Consider the following 21,295-nt stretch of genomic DNA (forward strand, 5'->3'; position numbering starts at 1 on the left):
TAAAGTGTCTCTTGTAAGTAGATAACTCCTGCTGGTTTTAGGAATATTAGTTCAAAGGTCACTTCATGAAGATGAAAATTATATGCGCTGTTACCTGTGCCAGACCATGGCCAATTTTAATGACTTTTCAGTATCATATCAAACATTCTTAGCTATTATATATAATTTCAAAAAGATTGTGAAGCAGTAAGCCTAACGATATATGTTTTAACAACACAGCTAAAGAAAAAGTTTTTTCATTTTGAAATGATATTTTTCTGTATTAAAGTTAACTTTCCTAAAAAGCAATAAATTAGTGTGGTTTTTTGGAAAACCATGTAATGTAGGTGCTGTATTTTGTGTAACAGTATGTATTGTATGGTGTTGTGGACCAGCATTGACACAGCAGTAAAATACATTTTACTGCTTTTTAGAAAAAAAATAGTAAATGGGGTTCTAAAGAGAGAGTAAAATGAAGTGGTTGTCTGCAGCATGGGGGCATTACTGTGGGGGTGGGGATTTTGGGGGGGAAAAAGAATACAAGTCCCCCCATTACCCCGCCCTTTTCCCCCCATGCATTTTAAATTTTGAGATGATTTTAAAGAGGTGTTTTTTATAATGATAGGGGCTGGGGTTTTAAAGTTTTAACCCCTGCCTGTGTGAGACGGGTTTCCCCAAACCTGGGTATGATGGGGAAATGAAAAAACGAGTGCAAACAAGGTTTTTTATCCACGTGTTTGGATTTTTTAAAAATACCTGCCTCATCGGGCAAATGTTTGATATTTTTCTTGTTTTGTTAATATTCTAAAAAATTTAAAAGTATTGTAAATTAAATTCGCCACACTATGACGTCTAATAAAATCAGTATGCACGGGTAGCTTTTTTTTTCCCCTGGGGGTCAAGATAAGTTGATAAAAAACCCAGATAGCCTTGTCTTTCCGGCTTGGTAGGAGATAACAAGTCGGTTATTTTGAGTTGGAAATATGGTTTATGAAAACACAGACTTTTCATCTGACTTATGAGAAAAGCTTCCCTGCTTTACAAAAATATTGATTAGCCCAAATTTTTGGGCTAAATTCACTTCCATTTTTTGTCACCCACTTGCGGTGGGTCGATATATCGTCACTTTTGGCGGGTCGGTGTATGTGCGTCTCGATTTTGTCCGGACCGAACTTTGACATGCATGGGCCAATCTTTTTTTATTTGGCATGTTGTTTACCTTTAAAGGAAGGGGGTCTTGCGCAAACCCCCGTTCCTATTTAAAGGCAAGGTCACAGTTGGAATCAGGGTCAAAATTTAAGTTTTTTCCGGACCATAAAATTTTAAAGCATGGACCAAATTTGTTTTTTATTTGGATGAATGTTTTTTCAATGAGAAAGCGTGTATGCGCAAAAACCATGTTCCCCTTCAAAGATCAAGGTAAGTTGGAGGTCAAAAATCAAATTTAAATTTTCCCGGGGATTTCTTCTTCATGATGGTGGGGGTTTGATGTAATTGGATGATGTTCAACTTTATGAGAGGAGTGTCATGTGCAAAAAACCCGGTCCTTTGGTCAGGTCAAGGTCCCTTAGATGCCCAAAAATCAGATACAAAAAATTGTCTGAGATGTCTTCTTCAGGATAAAAGGGTTTTGATGTCACTTGGCAAATATGTTAACACCCGTGGCAACCTTGTTTTTTGAAATTTCTTCCCTTTGTTGTTACTATTTATAGCTTTTATTGTAATTTTTTATTACTGGCCATGGGGGAAAAATTGGACCATTTCGTGGTACAAAATGTGTTACATCGAATTTTCGGTGTTTTTGACCTTTCTACCTGGTAAGGAGTTTTTAGTGCTTATATTAAGGGCGGTTTTAGGCAAGTTGAGCGAAAAATTCGCTTTAAAAACCCCCCCCAGTTCCCAATTGTCGCCCCAAAATTGGTGAAAGGAAACTAATCGGAAAAAAAAATGCGCCGAATTATAACATTCGGTTATGTAAAAATCTGTAACCAATACGCAAAACACAGGAGGGCACCGGGAGGCACGCGGGCGAAACTGGCCATGACAAAAAAGATGATCACTCGTTTTGATTGCGCCCCATGATAAGCTGTTTAAATTTTTTGATTTTAAGGACTGAGTAAACGATAATTAAAAGAATGAAAAAGTAATAATTAAAGCTGACCGCACGGAGACGAGGCCCGAAAACTTCGTAAACGGCATATTATCTTCCGAATTTCAAAACCTAATTTGTGTCAGCCGGGTTTTTGGCTGATTGACATCTTCAGTGCTAAATTTTTACGATTTTTCCGCCTTACTGTCATACTTCAGTTTTTGGCGGGAACAATTTAAATTCACCCAGATTTGATTCAAATGCAGAAAATTCAACTCGCGACGATTTCGGGATCGGCCACGCCGGGACTTTTTGTGGGGGTCAATCGGTTTTTTTTGATTTTGGGGTCAAAACCAGAACTGGGTAACCCAACGTCCCCCGGTACTTTATAAGGAGAGTCTTATCCAGTTGTTTTTGTTTTCGATAAAAAAGGGTTTTGAATTTTTTTTTGCCATCCATGGGACAGATCAGAAAAAAAAAGCTCCCTATGTGTTTACCCTACCCTAGTTTTTCTTTAAGAACCATGGTCATGAAGGGGGGAAAATGCACTAACCCGTTTCAATCGTACATTTTTCAACTTAAACGCGCAGTTCGGTGATGTGTACCCTAGTATTTGAAAAGCGATAAATTTTCTTCCATGTGACAGTAAATTTCTCAATTCCATATTGCTGAGATTATCAAAAATATTTTTGCTTTCGTCAGCGTCAGAAAAAAATTTCTTGAATTCCTAATGAAAATCGGTTGAGGGCCGGCAGTGGCACATGTTTTGGGGAAAGTAAAAAAAACAAAAAAAGATTTTAAAAAAAACACAATTTTCACTAAAATCGAAATGATGAATGAAAATTCTTTGGAAAGATTTTAATTTGAAATCTACATTGGTCTGCATTGTTTGATATTTTTTTTTTTTGCACTTTTCAATTTTTTGCGGACAGTGTGTAAAATGGATTGAATCATTTTTTCAACAGCCAATCAGAATGGTTTTTAAACTAGAATGGGAAATTGCCCGGGAAGTTAAGCAAGTTTTTTTTTGTAAAGTTGAAATTCTATAAACTCGCGTTGTTTTTTTAAGATAAGATGTATTTAAAAAAGTGGACTGGTACACAATGGAAGAAAATTACCACTTGTTTGTATCCATAGTACAATTTACCCAGCGCGTGTTTTAGGGTTTAATACGCGATTGAAATGGGTTTGTTATTTTTCCCCTTTAGACCCTGGTTTTATAGAATTTCCCCGGGGTAGGTTTTAAAAACCCAAAGGAGGCTTTTCTTTTGATCTGGTGCCAGTGTTGCCTCACAATGTAGACTTGTTTCCCCCGTTTATTTTTAATTGGGATTGCTTTCTTTTTTTTTAATCGATTTCTCTTTCTTTTTAAAAAATATATGTTTAAAAATTGGCCTTGCAAAAATTAATTTTTTGTTTTATAAAAAAAGCGACAAACTTTTTGTTAATTCTGAAAGTGTTAAAAAGGGGGTAAACATTTAACCAAATTTTTTGATTTTTTATGTCAAAATACGTAGTTTAAAAAATTTTGCCCTGATTTTTAAGTATTTTTTTTCCTGATCAAAAAATAACATTTTTGTAAATGAGAGTTTTTTAAACTCTAGTTTTTCAAAATTTAAAAACATATTAAAATTTTTTAGATCGAATGAACCCTTACTGAAAAAAAAGCTGCTCTGGAAGGAAAAAATCCAAAAAATTTTAAATACTGTTATTGAGGAAAGATTTGTTGTGTCAGTTTTCAAAATTTTGCAGTAAAAAAAAGTGCAAATATGTACTGTATTGTTGAAATTGACCTTTTTTTTAAATCATAGCAAGTAAATCAAATGGGGAAATGAATAAAATTTTTTTTGTTTTTAATGCATGTAAGCAATGTCTGTTCCGTTTGCCGAAATTTCCCAAATTTCAAAACTTTCCTGTTTTCCCAAGGGGGAGAAATCATTTTCCCCAAATTTCCCCGGCTAAAGGTAGTCCTGTTTTATAGATTTTTTTTTTATAAAAGGTCAAAAAAATTCAAAACCAAAAACAGGTGCTGTGTAAATTAGTTCGGGGCACGCCAGATAGTATAATAAAAGTTCTTTTTTGACAGTGGGGAGGTCGACATTTTTCCCCTGGGGTGCGAATGTATTTTAGTAGGGTGGGAACGAATACTGAAATCTATTTGAATATTTTGGTTTGCCTTATTTGAATATATTCGAAAAAAATTTGGTTGTTTTAAGAAAGCTTTAAAATTTATTAAGTGATTGGCATAAACACAATGTTTCCTTTGTTTAAAGGGTGAATAATCGTAGTAAGTTTTTTTTGGGTTACCAGACCCCAAACGGCGACCTAGGTTTTTATTTACGATTCTGTCAGTTTAATTTTATAACTTTTTTACCTATTTTGTGTTTTGCTTCCAAATATACAAAAAAAAAAAAAAACCAACGTTAATAATTTTGCCCTTTGCATTTTTAAACTAAAAATAGAGGTCGACCCATTAAGACGTGTCGCACTGTTGTTTACCGCGCCATTTTGAAGTTTCAGTCGGGTGTAAAAAACAATAAGGCAGCTTAAACTCCCCAAAATGATCTTTTGCCTCAGTCTATGTTTTTTCTTGGTTTATTATAAATACTTAAAAAATTTTTCGAAAACGGCCCATTGAGATGAAAAAGATTCTCGGACGGTCTGAAATGTCGTAAAAATTTTGTAAAAAGATTTAAAAAATTTTAAAGTTTTTTGGGATGGTTTTCGAAAAAAAATAATTCTAAAAAAAAATTGTTCATAAAACAGGCGCCCAAATTTAAAAAGAACAAAAAATAAAAAGGTGTACATTTCGCCAAGGGGAACTTTTAATCCCTAACGAGACCCCCGGGTAAATTTGCTTTTCAATTTTTTTGTTAATTGGACATTTTTGAATTTAAATTGACACTTTACGCCCAAGAAAATGTTATCTTTTAACGGTGGCCCCTGCCAATTATGCATTGCTATTTTCTTTTAATTGGAGAGCTTTTGTACGATTTAAAAAAACGACGAACCTCGGTTTTTTTGTAGAATTGCTTTATCTATTGCTCAAAATCAATGTATTTTTTTGAATTTAAAAAAAAAAAAATAAAAAAAAACAAAAACAAAAAAAAAACAATATTCAAATTTGATTTTCATATTCGAATATTGAGATTTTCGAAAAATTTGTTCCCATCCCTAATTTTAGTGTTATATGCACAATATGTCCCACTCCAAAATTTTTTAGCTGCTGCATATTGTTTTGTTAAAAGTAAAATTATTTTTTGGGCACACCCTTACAGAGAAAAAAGGCCTGCGCGTTTTGCTGGTAAATACAGGTATTGATGCGTAATGAGTGTACTGAAATCAAAAGTACGCAGGATTAACCCACATACACCGATAGTACGTTTGTAGTACACTTTTGACATGCAAATGAGCTCTGCCGCGTACTACTTGCTGCGTACATGCTGTGGACTACATAGTACACAGGATGTACGCTGGAGGAATTTAGTATGCGAGAAATAGTACGCAGCATGTACGCGGCACATACACTTTTCACATGCAAATGAGCCTGTGGTGTACTACCCCTGCGGCGTACATGCTGTGTACTCCTGCGGCGTACATGCTGTGTACTCCTGCGGCGTACATGCTGTGTACTCCTGGCCCAAGTCCTGCGGCGTACATGCTGTGTACTCCTGCTGCATACATGCTGTGTACTCTTGTGGCGAAACTGCTGTGATAATGTAAATTCCTTACCCCACCAACTTTCGTATGCAAATGCTGATCATTTGGACAGAAAAAAACAGAAAAAAGATAAGTGACATGCATCAATAAGTATTTACCCTTACCAAAATAATGTAGATTGATGTTATCAAATAAATAAGTATGCTTTTCTTCATCCACTTTTCAATGAAATAAATCAATTTTTGTAGCATGTAATTTGGTAAACATTTGAAGAAAATGGCGTAACTGCATCAAGGGGAAACAACTTTAATGCAACTAAATATAAGTGTTATGATTTATTATAGACGATGTGTGCGTAGTATGTATTTATTTTGATTAAAATCCATCTGAGAACAATCTAGGACTGGAATTATATAAGCATTTATACACTTTTACGTCCGTAAAAAGTAGCACACCAAAAAATTTTGGATTGATTTTTTCCAATGGGGCAAGCGCAATTAGCCATAAACGTTCTGAAAATATACGAGCGGCAAATCCGATAAACAACTTTTTAATTTGGTGAGGCCTTAATGAGTTAACATAATGAGCATTAAGGTTTAGCAGTATATCACAAAACAACAGATTTATTTAGTAAATGAACAGCATCTTGACACACAACTTATCTGTCCAATACATGTTTTACTGTTCTGTCCTACAGAGTTGGATACTTAAAATATTCTAAATGAGTTGTCCCCCTTTAAATAAGAATGCCATTTGTAAAGAAATAAATGTAAACAATTGTCAAAAACGATATTTTACCTAGTTATGTAAAGTTTAAACACTCGCATGATGTTGCAAATGCATCAAAACGAAGACATGTAACAGCTTTTAAAAAATGGTGAGTTTTTAAAGGCGCTGAACTGTCCAGAAGTGTGGCCCCTTCATGCAGTCCCTTTCCGGAATTCAATACATATATGAGTAAATTGACAATGGTTTTGTAGAATAATATAAATGTTTTATACGCTGTTAAATTTTCATGTAAAACAATGCTTTCTTTCTATGATTTGATGACGTTTGAGCTTTTTTCTCCGAAACATGGACCTATACCTTAAAGCCTTTATAAAACATGATAGAGTGGTGTTTTGCTTAAGAGTATTCAAATAACAGTGAGAGCTATTAATTCTTCTCATTCGGGCGCTGTTGAGGCATTATCTTGGTAATTATTTCATGTATTACAAAATGTAATGCAACGAAGTTCAAATAAGGCTTTTCAATTATCCATGTTAGAAAGCTCCAGGATTAATTCAAAATGAAAAAGAATATATTTTTACACTGCATGCAAGGTGCAGCTCAGAAATCACTAAGATGTAAGCTTCACAATTGAACATTGCAAATAGTTTGGCAAAGTTTTATTGTTCAGAATACCGGTAATCTGAACTATTCTATGCTATTAAGATAAAAGTTACTCGGAAATCAAGTTCTTGCTTCCAAAAAAAAAAAAAATGTACAAATCCTTCCTGCATGAAGTCCCTCCCGCGTATATGAAGTTTACTTCAGACTTTAACTTATAAAAAAAAACTAAGTATAAATGCCAAAAGAAATTGTACAAGTCTTTCCCGCGTATATGAAGTGTACTGCACAAATTTCAAAGTATCTGCGGTGTACATGCAGTGTACTATTTTCTTGTACAAGTCCCTCCTGCGTACATGCAGTGTACTCCTTAAATTTTCAGAGTCTGTGCTGCGTACTTGAAGTGTACTAGTGACCTCCTGCGTACATGCTGTGTACTCGTCGAAATAGTACACGGCATGTACGCGGCATGCGGTGTAGGTAAAATGTACTCCTCTGGCGTACTACTGTGTTCGCGGCATATACACAGCAAATACGCAGCATGTACGCCACAGAGGCTTGCTTCTGTAAGGGCATCCAGCAATTTCTTCCATTTAGTATGTTGTTATATATTGTTTCAGTTAGCAGTAGATGTTATGGACACACCATTTGACCTGAACCTGCAGCTGCCAGTGATCATTGGATCCATACCTCTCCAGTCAGTTGTTAACCAATATATGCCACAGATACAGCCAGGAACCATAACTAATCAACCAATGGGATTCAGTGCTCCTGTCAACTTTGACCTACGTGAGTAGAAATTTTGAATTATTGTCTTTTGCTTATATTCTACTTTTAAGATGTTAAATGAAATTCATTATTTTTGCTTCTTGAGTTAGAAAAATATTTCTCATGTAAAATGCTTATTTAAATAGAATTTTATTGCCATGGTACATGTATCTTGAACCATAGCTGGCAGAAATATTACTTGGATTCATAGGAAAGATATTGATACACATAAGTTTATCATTATGTTTGAGCCAGTTACATTTACGTCTCGAAGCCTAGTGATAGAGCATCTGCTTTGAGTGCAGGAGGTTGTGGGTTTGATGCCCGGCCCCGTCATACCAGAGATGTGAAAAATGATACCATTAGCTCAAGATGGTAACTGGCTTCCTTTCTCTCATACCCTCGTGGCAATGGATTTCATCAGGAATGTGTAGAGACTGATTAAATTTTTAATATAGATTTTAGAACTTGCTTTGCAATCAACCTTGGATAAATTAGTATGAACTAACATTCTCATGATGGTGTTTAAACCAGTTCTTGTTGTCAATTTTTCATAGCACCGCCAGCATACCATGAGTGTGTGTTCGGAAAGGTTGATACGACAGATGATGATGACAAAAATGCTGCGGGAAATATGAATTTTGCGCCATCCTACACGTACTATGACTGGATGAGTCCTCCTCCACCTAGTGCTCCCCAAAACTAATAACATTTTAGTTGCTAATATGCTTTTAACTTCTGAAAGGGTACCAATTGCCGCCAGTGTTGACCTTTGCAAAGTTGTTGTTTTTAGCTCACCTGAGCCTAAGGCTCAAGGTGAGCTTTTGTGACCGCTCAATGTCCGTCGTGTGTTCTGTATAGTTTGGTGTAAATCTGCACCTTGTGTCAAAATCTTCAAAACCACTGGGCAGATTTACACCAAACTTTACAGGAATGATCCTTTGGTGGCCCCCTTTCAAAATTGCCCTAAGAATTGAATTCCATGCAGAACTTTGGTTTCCGTGGCAACCTAAAGGAAAATCTTCTTGTCAGTAACTTTTAGCCGGAATTCAAAACTATTTTATAGAAATGATCTCTAGGTGACCCTCTACCAAAATTGCCTAAGCCATTCTTTTCAGATAAAAACATGGCCGCCGGGGGGAGGGGGTGTGGTGGGGGGGCTATCAAAATTGCCCAAAGAATTCAAATCCATTTAGAACTGTGGTTGCCATGGCAACCGAAAGGAAAATCTTTTAAAATCTTGTCAGAAACTATTAGCCGGATTTCAAAAATATTTTTGTAGAAAATTTAATGATCTCTAGGTGACCCTCTCCCAAAATTGCTTAAGCCATTCTATTTTGGTAAAAAACATTGCTGCCAAGGGGCTTGGCTTATTTTTCCTATATGGTTATATTGTAAATTTCAGAAATCTTCTCTGAAACCTGAAGACCTAGAGCTTAGATATTTGGTGTGTGGCATTGTCTAGTGGACTTTTACTAAGATTATTCAAGTTACGATCCCAGGGCCACTATTGGCCCCGCCCTGTGGTCTCTTGAATTTAAATAGAGTTCTCTAGGAAAAACATAGAAAATTGTTCTTCTCTTAAACTGAGTGGCACACAGATTAGATATTTTACTTGTGGCATTGTGTAGTGGTCCTTTCCTTAGATTGTTCAAATCATGACCCAAGGTTCATTTAAAGCCCCGCCATTGGGTCACTTAGTTTTTATATGAATTATATAGGAAAAGATATTTTAAAAATTATCTGATCATATGTTCTAGACTGTTTACTTATAATTACCTGATGACCCAAAGTAATTAGGGTCACTTGGCTGTGACCTTGACCTACTGACCTACTTTCTTGTTTTTTTAAGAATCAGCCTTGAAATTTTGATGACCTATACAGCTTTGCACACTGCTCTTAAAACTGACTTTCAGTGACCATGAATGTGAGCTACTGACCTACTTTCTTAATATTTTAAAATCAGTTTGACTTTTGAAACATGTTCACACAACTAGCAAAAGATTTCAATGCTAACTTATATTTGACTTTCTTACCTGATTTCTTACACTTGTCTATGAAGCTCAAATTACTCAGGTGAGCGATCCAGGGTCATCATAACCCTCTTGTTTATAGTTATTTTCTTTTTGGATAAAAACTATAATTTTGTTATAAGTAAGGCTAAGTGCAATAATTATTGAGCTTTGCTAATTTACCACAAGAATGATGAAATGTTTCCCATCATGTGGGATGTTTTGTGTTAAAGGTGAGCTATTAGTGTAGATGGATAATCTGGTATCCAATGTCAAAATTTTAAATATTTTCTTCTTCAAAACTACTATCCAAAATTATACCAAATTTGGTCTGTAGCATCCTGGTAAGTTTGTTCAAATGGTTCTGCTTGACCCCTTTTTGAGAACTCCAGAGCTAAAAATAGGAAGACCTTTAAAATGACTTATTCTCATGAATCCATCAAACTTGATTTGTAAAAGCCTTGGGTTAACATCTCTCAAGTTTCTTCAGCTGGTTCAGCTTTACCCTTTACATAGGTCACTCGAGCTTAAAATTGAAAAATCTTCAAAAAACTTGCATTCTTTTTTGGCCCTCTCTCAAGTTTGCTCAAATGATAATGCATGACTATTTTAGAGTAACAGAAAAACCTTTTAAATAACTTGTAATGCACTGCTTCATGGATGTTTACCAAATTTGGTCAGAAGCAAGGTTAAAAGATAAAGGTTCTCATAAGGTGAGCGACTAATGCAGTCTATGGCTTTTTGTCAAACTTCTGATATTTTTTTGTTAGCCTGCATTTTCAGATTTATAGAAATGACATTTTAAAGCAATAACAAAGGTTTCAAAAAGGTACCTCTTTTAAGCTCACCAGAGCACAACTGCTTGAAGTGAACTTTTGTGATCACAAACACTTTGTCTGTCATCATCAACAATTTCTTCCTATGGCATCTCTTCTCAAACCACCAGTTGGAAGTTGATGACACTCAGCCTTGCTGTTCCTTGAATGGTCCTCTTCCAACCGCTTTAGTTGTATGTATGGGCAGCCTAGGTCAAATTTCCATATTTGTATATTTTGGATTTTAAAAATCTTGTCAGAAACTGCTGTTTATACAGTCTGCTTTGCAAACTGCTGGTTAGAAATGATTTCAGGCATATGATCCTCAGGCAACTCTTTCCCAAGAGTAATCAGATTATTTTGATTTGTCAAAAACATGACTACCAGATTGTGTGGTCACTATTCCCTACAGGTATATAGTGGAAACTATAAACTTCTTCAGAGAAACTGATTGCTGGAGTTTTAAATAATTTCTCAGGTCAGATGTGTCGTTTTTTTACCCTTTACCAAAATTGTTCTGATTCATTTAAAAATATGATCAGTAGAGCTAATGATAGAAAAGTCTTGAAACAATATCTCCTAAACTGTGAAATAATTTTGCAGAAGGATTCCTTAGGTGTCCCACTCAATATTCTCCATACTATGTCAGTTTGTTTAAAAAAAACATGGCTACCAGGGCTAAAAATAGAAAATTCTCCAAACAATTTCACACAAATGCCCCATTGGGTGACCTTCTACCAAGAATGTTCTTGTTATTCCAGTTTGTCAGTTTAAGACATGACGGCCAGTGCTGAAAGTAGGAAAATCTTCAGACACCATCTCAGTCTAAACCACATGTCTGATTTTGAAATAATTTAACAGAATTATTCCTTTGGTGATCCCAGATTATTTGACAGTGTTCTCCTGAAAATCTTCAGGCCTGTTTTCAAATTAATTTTATTAAAATATTTCTTGTTATACCTGTTTAATCTGTGAAACTCAAGTGAGGGATATATGGCCATCATTTTCTGCATTATGTGTTCGGTGTAAAGATATTGGTAGAGATTGCTTTAGAAGAAATTGAGCCTTTGGTGTAATTTACATATGCTATGTATCAACTGACATTAATAATTATGTCTTCCCCAGGAGACATATTGTTTTTGCCCTGTCCGTCCGTCCGTACGTCACACTTCATTTCCGAGCAATAACTGGAGAACCATTTGACCTAGAACCTTCAAACTTTATAGGGTTGTAGGGCTGCTGGAGTAGACGACCCCTAATGTTTTTGGGGTCACTCTGTCAAAGGTCAAGGTCACAGGGGCCTGAACATTGAAAACCATTTCCGATCAATAACTAGAGAACCACTTGACCCAGAATGTTGAAACTTCATACGATGATTGGTCATGAAGAGTAGATGACCTCTATTGATTTTGGGGTCACTCCGTCAAAGGTCAAGGTCACAGGGGCCTGAACATTGAAAAACATTTCTGATCAATAACTTGAGAACCACTTGACCCAGAATGTTGAAACTTCATAGGATGATTGGTCATGAAGAGTAGATGACCTCTATTGATTTAAGGGTCACTCCGTCAAAGGTCAAGGTCACAGGGGCCTGAACATGGAAAACCATTTCCGATCAATAACTAGAGAACCACTTGACCCAGAATGTTGAAACTTCGTAGGATGATTGGTCATAAAGAGTAGATGACCCCTATTGATTTTGGGGTCACTCCATCAAAGGTCAAGGTCACAGGGGCCTGAACATGGAAAACCATTTCCGATCAATAACTAGAGAACCACTTGACCCAGGATGTTGAAACTTCATAGGATGATTGGTCATGCAGAGTAGATGACCCCTAACGATTTTGGAGTCACTCTGTTAAAGGTCAAGGTCACAGGGGCCTGAACATCGAAAACCATTTCCGGTCAGTATCTTGAGAACCACTTGACCCAGAATGATGAAACTTCATAGGATGATTGGTCATGCAGAGTAGATGACCCCTAACGATTTTGGGGTCACTCTGTTAAAGGTCAAGGCCACAGGGGCCTGAACATGGAAATTCATTTCCAATCAATAACTTGAGAACCTCTCGACCCAGAATGTTGAAACTTCATAGGATGATTGTTCATGCAGAGTAAATGACCCTGATTGTTTTTGGGGTCACTCCGTTGAAGGTCAAGGTCACAGGGGCCTGAACATTGATAACCAGTTTCGATCAATAACTTGAGAACCACTTGACCCAGAATGTTGAAACTTCATAGGATGATTGAACATGCAGAGTAGATGACCCCTATTTATTTTGGGGTCAGTCAATTAAAGGTCAAGGCCACAGTGGCCTGTTCATGTAAAATCAGGAGCCTGAACAGTAACTTGAGAACCACTAGGCCAAGAGTGTTGAAATTTAGCGGGATGACTGGACATGCCAAGTAGATGATCCCTATTGCAGCCAACCATCAGTGTCTCTTTAACTTTCGCTCCTGACCCCTATTGACTTCTTGCCTATAGGACTTTGCATTTGGGGAGACATGCGCTTTTTTACAAAAGCATTTTCTAGTTATTATATTTACATGTATTATTTAAATCATCTTTACTGTTACCATTTTTATTAGCTCACCTGTCTCATAGTGACAAGGTGAGCTTTTGTGATCACACTTTGTCTGTCGTCCGTCGTCAGTCCGTCCGTCCGTCCGTCAACAATTTCTTGTCTGCACGATAGTGGATTCATTTATGATTTTATTTTAACCAAACTTGCACACAAGTTGTATTACCATAAGATCTTGGTTCCTTTCTAGAACTGGCCAGATCCCATTATGGGTTCCAGAGTTATGGCCCCTGAAAGGGCCAAAATTAGCTATTTTGACCTTGTCTGCACAATAGCAGCTTTATTTATGATTTGATTTTTACCAAACTGGCATACAACTTGTATCACTATAAGATCTTGGTTCCTTTCTTGAACTGACCAGATTCCATTATTTGATACAAACTTCCAACGTATCTTCAACAACAATAAATTGTGGATTCCATGACAAATCAGATCCAATCGTAGGTTCCAGAGTTATTTTATATCTGATTACCTCCCCTGATTGTAATCAAAATGGATTTATATCAGTAAGTACTTATAGGACTTTTATTTCAGATTAAAATGGGTATATCTCCATAACTAATGAAGATACTGATCTGAAATTTCATTTATGTCAACAGATTTACTTTGCAGATCTTTCTTTTGTTCACTTACAATAATTTTGTTTTTAATTACTTCCCTTTTATGTTACTATAAATAGCTTATTTTTAGTAACTGTTTTATTATTGGCCGTAGGGGAAAACCGAGCCCACTTGTCTGTGGTATAACATGGATGGTACCTCCAATTTTTAGGTGTATTTTGACATATCTGTAATTTTTTTTTTCATTTTGGTTAAATTTCTTCCCTTTGTTGTTCCTGTCCTTTGGACTTAGATAGTTTTTCTGAGGACCTTCTTGTCCTCAAGTGCAATAACAGGTGAGCGATATAGGGCCATCATGGCCCTCTTGTATTATTATTTGATATTAAGTAAGTGTTGTATACAGAAATAAGCTGTGTTGTTTTTACAGCGATTTTGCTTTATGTACAACTATATTTTACTGTTGTAATGTTGTGATGTATAAATTGTAGATCAGTCTGTACATGTATGTCCTTCTCAGTTTTAAACCATATTTATGTGCTAAAAGTTTGGAAAAAGAATTTTTTTTAAGGCCACACCAAATTAATTTCTTCTTCATTGGATTTTTTCAAAAAAAAAAAAATAGGAGTGAGCAAGCGAAATAGAAATAAATCTTTTTTTTTTTTATTTCACCTGTTTTTGGAGCGGGTGAGGAATGATTTGAAGAAAAAAACAATAAAAAGCCTTGTCACAAGAATCAACAAGCACTGCCAAAACATATCAAAAAGGCTTGAAAATGCATAAAAGAAACAAAGATCGTTTAGTATTGAAGGTTTTATTTAAGGCGTGTGGCTGCTGTAAAAAGTATCCTCGTATTCAGTGTTGTTATATTTTCTAGTCCTTTGGGATCATGGAGTCCATTCAGTAGATGGTAATAGAGTTCTGCTTAAGCCGGTGCTAGGGGCCATGAAAGGTGTTCCGCATTTTATTACCTCTCATGAACAAACTCGGTCGAACTGTGGTCTGCTATTGTTATTTTTTTGGTTGCATTCTATGCTTTCAAGGGATCGTTTTACAGATTTTATTAATGACAAACTGTTCCCAAAATACATGGCAGCCACTCAACACCTGACTCCAGTATATCTTTATGTTTACTGGGACGCACTACATTGTAATATTTATAAACATTTGGAGATGTAAACAAGCTGTTTAAATTGTTGTCAGTTAGATGAAAATATTCCTGATCTATTATAAAATATCTTCTGTTACTTATCCATTGTATACTGTTGTGTGAGAATCTGAGGTTTTATATAATTTCATGCTAGATTTTCAGGTATGAACATTGGTTGTTAGATCTGTTGTGCTTTCATTTTTACAGATATACTTATTTCTGTTGTTAGTAATAGTATATCAGTATGTTTGAATATCAGCATATACTACGAGTCAATCAGTCATAGAAGAAGTTCTCTCATTTCTTCACATTGTTAAAAAAGTTTATTAGCATTTCAAGGCCACACAATATATGATCAGGTTTTAATATAACAGTATATATGATAATGGTACAAGTACATGTGTTGAATATATTGTAGAAAAATATAAAATACTTGTAGGTCATAACTGTAAGTTTTGAATTTAAAATCTTGATGTTGTTTATTGTCTGAATCTCATTGTGATACTACATGATGTAGCTATGTAACATTATAGTTTTTATACTATTTCTGCCTTTCATTGTATTTTATATCAAAATAAATGGCTGTTTAAAAGCTATAATTATTTGTAGTTGTTACTACTTTGTGTTCTGAAGTTGGCAGTTCAGACAGATATGTCATTTTCTGACATGGTAGAGTTTGTTAATTAAAGGTCAATGATAAACAGCCTTAACAGATATTGTCCTTGCGATCAAGTTTGTTAAAGGTCTATGGTCAGCAGCCCTAATAGATGTTTAAATTCTGACTGAGTTTACTAAAGGCCAATATTCAGCAGGCTCAAATCACATTGGCCTGACCTGCAGCCCTTACATATATTTGCCTTCTGACTGAGTTTACTAAAGGCCAAAATTTAGCAGGCTCTAATTACATTGGTCTGGCCTGCAGCCCTTAAATGTAATTGCCTTCTGAATGAGTTTACTAAAGGCCAATATTCAGCAGGTTAAAATCATATTGGACTGGCCTGCAGCCCTTACATGTAATTGCCTTCTGAATGAGTTTACTAAAGGCCAATATTCAGCAGGTTAAAATCATATTGGACTGGCCTTCAGTCCTTACAGATATTTGCCTTCTGACTGGGTTTACTAAAGGCCAATATTCAGCAGGTTAAAATCACATTGGACTGGCCTGCAGCCCTTACATGTAATTGCCTTCTGAATGAGTTTACTAAAGGCCAATATTCAGCAGGTTAAAATCATATTGGACTGGGCTGCAGCCCTTACATGTAATTGCCTTCTGAATGAGTTTACTAAAGGCCAATATTCAGCAGGTTAAAATCATATTGGACTGGCCTTCAGTCCTTACAGATATTTGCCTTCTGACTGGGTTTACTAAAGGCCAATATTCAGCAGGCTCAAATCACATTGGCCTGACCTGCAGCCCTTACATATATTTGCCTTCTGACTGAGTTTACTAAAGGCCAAAATTTAGCAGGCTCTAATTACATTGGCCTGGCCTGCAGCCCTTACATGTAATTGCCTTCTGAATGAGTTTACTAAAGGCCAATATTCAGCAGGTTAAAATCATATTGGACTGGCCTGCAGCCCTTACATGTAATTGCCTTCTGACTGAGTTTACTAAAGGCCAATATTCAGCAGGTTAAAATCATATTGGACTGGCCTTCAGTCCTTACAGATATTTGCCTTCTGACTGGGTTTACTAAAGGCCAATATTCAGCAGGCTCAAATCACATTGGCTTGTCCTGCAGCCCTTATATATTTGCCTTCTGACTGAGTTTACTAAAGGCCAAAATTTAGCAGGCTCTAATTACCTTGGCCTGCCCTGCAGCCCTTACATGTATTTGCCTTCTGAATGAGTTCTCTTATTGTCAAGTTTCAGCAGGCTCAAATCACACTGGACTGGCCTGTAGCCATTGTATATATTTGCCTTCTCACTGAGTTTACTCAAGGCCAATATTCAGCAGGCTCAAATCACATCGGCCTGGCCTGCAGCCCTTACCTATATTTGTCTTCTGACTAAGTTTACTTTAGGCCAAAATTTACATGGTTCGAATTACATTTGCCTGACCTGCAGCCCTTACAAGTATTTGCCTTCTGATTCAGTTTACTAAAAGCTAGTATTCAGCAGGCTCAAATTAGATTCACATTGGCCTGACCTACAGTCCTTACAGATATTAGCCTCCTGACTTAAATTACATGCACATTGGCCTGGCTTACAGTCCTTGCAGATATTTGCCTTCTGACTGACTTTACTAAAGGCCAATATTCAGCAGGCTCAGATCACACTGGCCTGGCCTGCAGTCCTTACAGATATTTGCCTCCTTCCTGAGTTTTTTAAAGGCCAAGTTTCAGCCGGCTCAAATCACATTGGCCGGGCTTACAGTCCTTACATATATATATATATTATTTGCCTTCTGACTGACTTCACTAAAGGCCAATATTCAGCAGGCTCAAATCAACTTGGCTTGACATGCAGTCCTTACAGATAATTTGCCTCCTTCCTGAGTTTTTTAAAGGCCAAGTTTCAGCAGGCTCAAATCACATTGGCCTGGCTTACAGTCCTTACAGATATTTGCCTTCTGACTGAGTTTACTAAAGGCAAATATTCAGTAGGCTCAAATCACATTGGCCTGGCTTACAGTCCTTACAGATATTTGCCTTCTGACTGAGTTTACTAAAGGCCAATATTCAGTAGGCTCAAATCACACTGGCCTGGCCTGCAGTCCTTACAGATATTTGCCTCCTTCCTGAGTTTTTTAAAGGCCAATATTCAGCAGGCTCAAATTACATTGGCCTGGCCTGCAGCCCTAACAGAATCTGATATTTGACCTCTGACTGAGTTTACTAAAGGCCAATATTCAGTAGGCTCAAATCACACTGGCCTGGCCCTTACAGATATATGCCTTCTGACTGAGTTTACTATGGGCCAATATTCAGCCTGCTATAATCACACTGAAATGGCTTGCAGCCCTTACAGATATTTGCCTTCTGACAGACTATCAGTTACTTGCCACTCTTAAAAAGCAAGATGTTTACAGAAATGCTCAGAAATGTGTTTATGCCATGGATTCTTTCAATAACACTATTAACCCTTACCTTACACTATGAGAACCAGTCTTGCAACTATACACTAGAATGAGAATATTGCTAACAAAAAGTCGTCTAGCAAATACTGCTACCGAAATAAATTGACAGTAAGCCACTTATTGAATGACCAGGTATGGAGACCTTTTAAAGGTATGTCAATTGTCAATTGCTTTATATTATTAACAGTTTTTGCAAAAATACAGACAGGCCTCAAATCATTTGGTCAGTTTCTAACAGTCCATTGTACAGTTATAAGTAGTTATAAGTACACTTGACCTAAAGCATTGTGTGTTTAATGAATGGTCCTTAACTTTCCCTTTAATGGTCGTGGATTTGAGTCGCAGTATATACGTCTTTATTTTATCCAGACCCTCCATTGTGCTTGTAGACCAAAGTGCTAATATGAACGTGAAACGTTTTCACTTTGGCGCTCGTTTTGGTTTAAAGAACGTTGCTTCGTGTACGTGGCGTCTCTGATCTTTAGCTCAGCCAATGAAACACAGCATCAAAGCCGCCGGTGTATTTTAAATGCACTCTTTTTTTACATGCCAAAAAATATTTTGGGGTTTACAAACACTGACCAGGCGCCTTTCCATCAGTAGTCACGTGTCCCCTATAAGCTCCTCGAGTATTTTACCACCTCTGCCAGTGACACATTTTTTCTATGGCAAACCGTCTAAAATAGACTACCTATTACACAAGAGAGCTATCGCTTTAATATAATATGAAAAAAAGCATGACCTCCTAAAAAGATTTTTCTCTGTCTTTCGTCCGGATTTTCAGATAAAAGTTGGCATTCGTTTTTCATGATATATTCTTCAAAAAAAGGGCTTAATCACTTTCAATGGGAGTTTCATTCATCAAAAACTGTTACTTTTCAGTAAAATTTCACAAAAAGGTTGTAAAGACAAGTGCTTTTCGATATTTTGGCAATAGAATGTCCCAGGAGTGGAACATGGAACAACATTCTACAGGCTTGTTGGTTCTATGCGCCAACGATGCGCCCCCAACGATGCCAGGCAGTTTTCGGTGTTCAAGGTGGCCTACCCATGTTCACATTTGGCCTGAGATGCGTCTGCGGAGCCCGTATTATCCTTTCCGTGCGGAGGCAGGAGGCGGCAGTGCGATTTTTGTACGGATTCACAGGCTCCTCAGCCTCTGTGATTTTATTTAGCGTAAAGTTATACAAATTTGAAAATATTGTAAGTCCGCAGTCCGTAGACATGTCGCAGATGCACAATCCCCGCACGGGCATCGTTAGGAGGCCATGCGCTGATCGTGCAGCCAACGCACGATTTTCTGCGGACATGGTGACTAATTTTAAGATATCGTACAGAGACTGTAGACTCGTGGGATCTTCGCACGGCCCTCGCACAGCTGTTACACTGTTGCCGCTCGCTGCCCGTGCAGTACCCAAGATATTGCACGGATATTGAGCAGTCATCGCGCGGCAACCCTACAGCGGCCGCACCATTGCCATGCAGCGGACTTGATATGGGCAAAACATTTTTCAGCCTATGCACGGAAGCCGGACCTGCGTCATACGATTTCCGTGGGAAGCTTGCAGAAACTGCACTTAAATTGCACTATTTCCATATAATCAGGCTCCGCGCAGCGTCCGTACGGATTTTTCCCGGCCTTCCCCCGAGAGCCTGTTCAAAAAAAAAAATGGCGTAGCCACCTGTGACATAATTATGCCTACCACATTTATTAATCAACCATTCCATTTCATCAGTTTTCCGTAAACGTACTGTAGAGCGATACAATTTTCCACACAAGTTCACATTGAAATACTCTTGCAATACATATAAAAATAATTTAACCCTTATTTTCATATTTACGTATATATGCACTTGAACACGTCGGAAGTTACATATTTTGTTTGTAGTATACAAGTATGTAAAAGGTCGGGATGTAGTACAACTCACTTCCCCTTTAAAAAATTATGCGGACGCAAGATTCCGAGTAAGGCTAATGTTTACAGTGAAAAGGAAAGGCGGATTTAAGCGACTATGACAAAATTACGGAAACTAGAAATAACTTTAAACAATCCTCAAGTTGTCTATTTTCCGGGACAAGTTATCCAGGGACAGGTTATTATCGAATTGAGTGATGATATGAACATGAGAGGTAAGCACAGAAAAGATGTTGATGTTAAAGGGATACTGATAACAGTCTCAGCATCAGTTAGTCGTGTTTGCCTTTCAACTCCATGTACAAGATGCCCAAGCTAACAGATATTGATAGATGCAGGCACGTGTCCAGGTGGGCGGCCAGGGGGCCTGGGCCCCCCAGCTGGCTGGCTGGTTACGATTTTTATTACTATGGGCCCCTCAATTGCAAATGGCTTGATTTGACAGCAATACACAGGCTAAAGAGCCATATATTGTATTGTTCAGGTAACTTCCGCCTTTTGTATAGGCGCACCCTCCAGAGAGGTAGTTTTTTCCTTTTTTTATATGAATTGTGCTCACTAAGTGATATTATTTACAAGTGCACACTACGTGTATGTGTACAAGTGTCTGACAGGTGCAGACTAGTTGAAGAGACAGATATTCAGATACAAGGGAATCTGACTACCAGACCCTAGCTCTTTTTGAATAGACCCCTTGGTTCTTATAAACATGCCCGGTGTATAGCACCAATACGTGCGAGGATTGCCTGGGTTTCTGACCAGTACACCTCTAGTTTTGTGAAAAACACTGAAAAACATTCCTGAAAATTCATGAGGCATCTGTCGGGGATCGAACCCAGGACCTCTGGATTGGAAAGCCAGCGTGCAAACCACTGAGCAAATCCGTCCACCCAAAGTGTCCGGTAGTGGAAATTAGCCTAAGGCATGTTACAGGTAAAAGTTTATCTGTAGATGCTTCATTGATCGCTTGCTTTCAAACGCGGTACTTGATTGGGTAGTGGGTAGTTTTTATTATATTTGCGTAAAGGGCAAGAAATCCAGAAAAAGGTCAAAAAATAATTTTGTGTTTTTATTATGCCTCCCTTCAAAGAAGGAGGGGTATATTGTTTTGCAGATGTCGGTCAGTTGGTCGGAATGTAGACCAATCCGTTTCCGGATGATAACTCAAGAACTCTTGGGCTTAGGATCATGAAAGTTGATAGGGAGGTTGGTCATGACCAGCAGATGACCCCTATTGATTTTGAGTCTGTATGTCAAAGGTCAAGGTCACAGTGACCCTGAATAGTAAAATGGTTTCTGGATGATAACTCAAGAACCCTTGGGCCTAGGATCATGAAAGTTGATAGGGAGGTTGGTCA

At 37.2% G+C, this 21,295-nt stretch overlaps 1 protein-coding gene and 1 long non-coding RNA gene across 3 annotated transcripts in view; both read left to right on the forward strand.

The window, feature by feature from the left end:
- The first annotated feature begins 7,681 nt into the window (after positions 1-7,681).
- LOC128559021 (uncharacterized) lies at positions 7,682-15,540 on the forward strand. Its single transcript, XR_008372036.1, has 2 exons — positions 7,682-7,846; positions 8,383-15,540. It is a non-coding gene; the product is annotated as an uncharacterized LOC128559021 (long non-coding RNA).
- A 4,435-nt stretch (positions 15,541-19,975) lies between these two features.
- The window catches only part of LOC123566492 (arrestin domain-containing protein 3-like), a 37,232-nt gene continuing 35,912 nt past the window's right edge, over positions 19,976-21,295 (forward strand). For both annotated transcript variants that reach the window (XM_045360647.2, XM_045360650.2), the window contains exon 1: positions 19,976-20,152. In XM_045360647.2, coding sequence (XP_045216582.2) covers positions 20,035-20,152 — 118 coding nt within the window. In that variant the 5' untranslated portion in view covers positions 19,976-20,034. The remainder of the gene's footprint in view (positions 20,153-21,295) is intronic.

This window comes from Mercenaria mercenaria, chromosome 8, assembly GCF_021730395.1.
Source record: "Mercenaria mercenaria strain notata chromosome 8, MADL_Memer_1, whole genome shotgun sequence".
NCBI classification, from domain to species: Eukaryota; Metazoa; Mollusca; class Bivalvia; order Venerida; family Veneridae; genus Mercenaria; species Mercenaria mercenaria.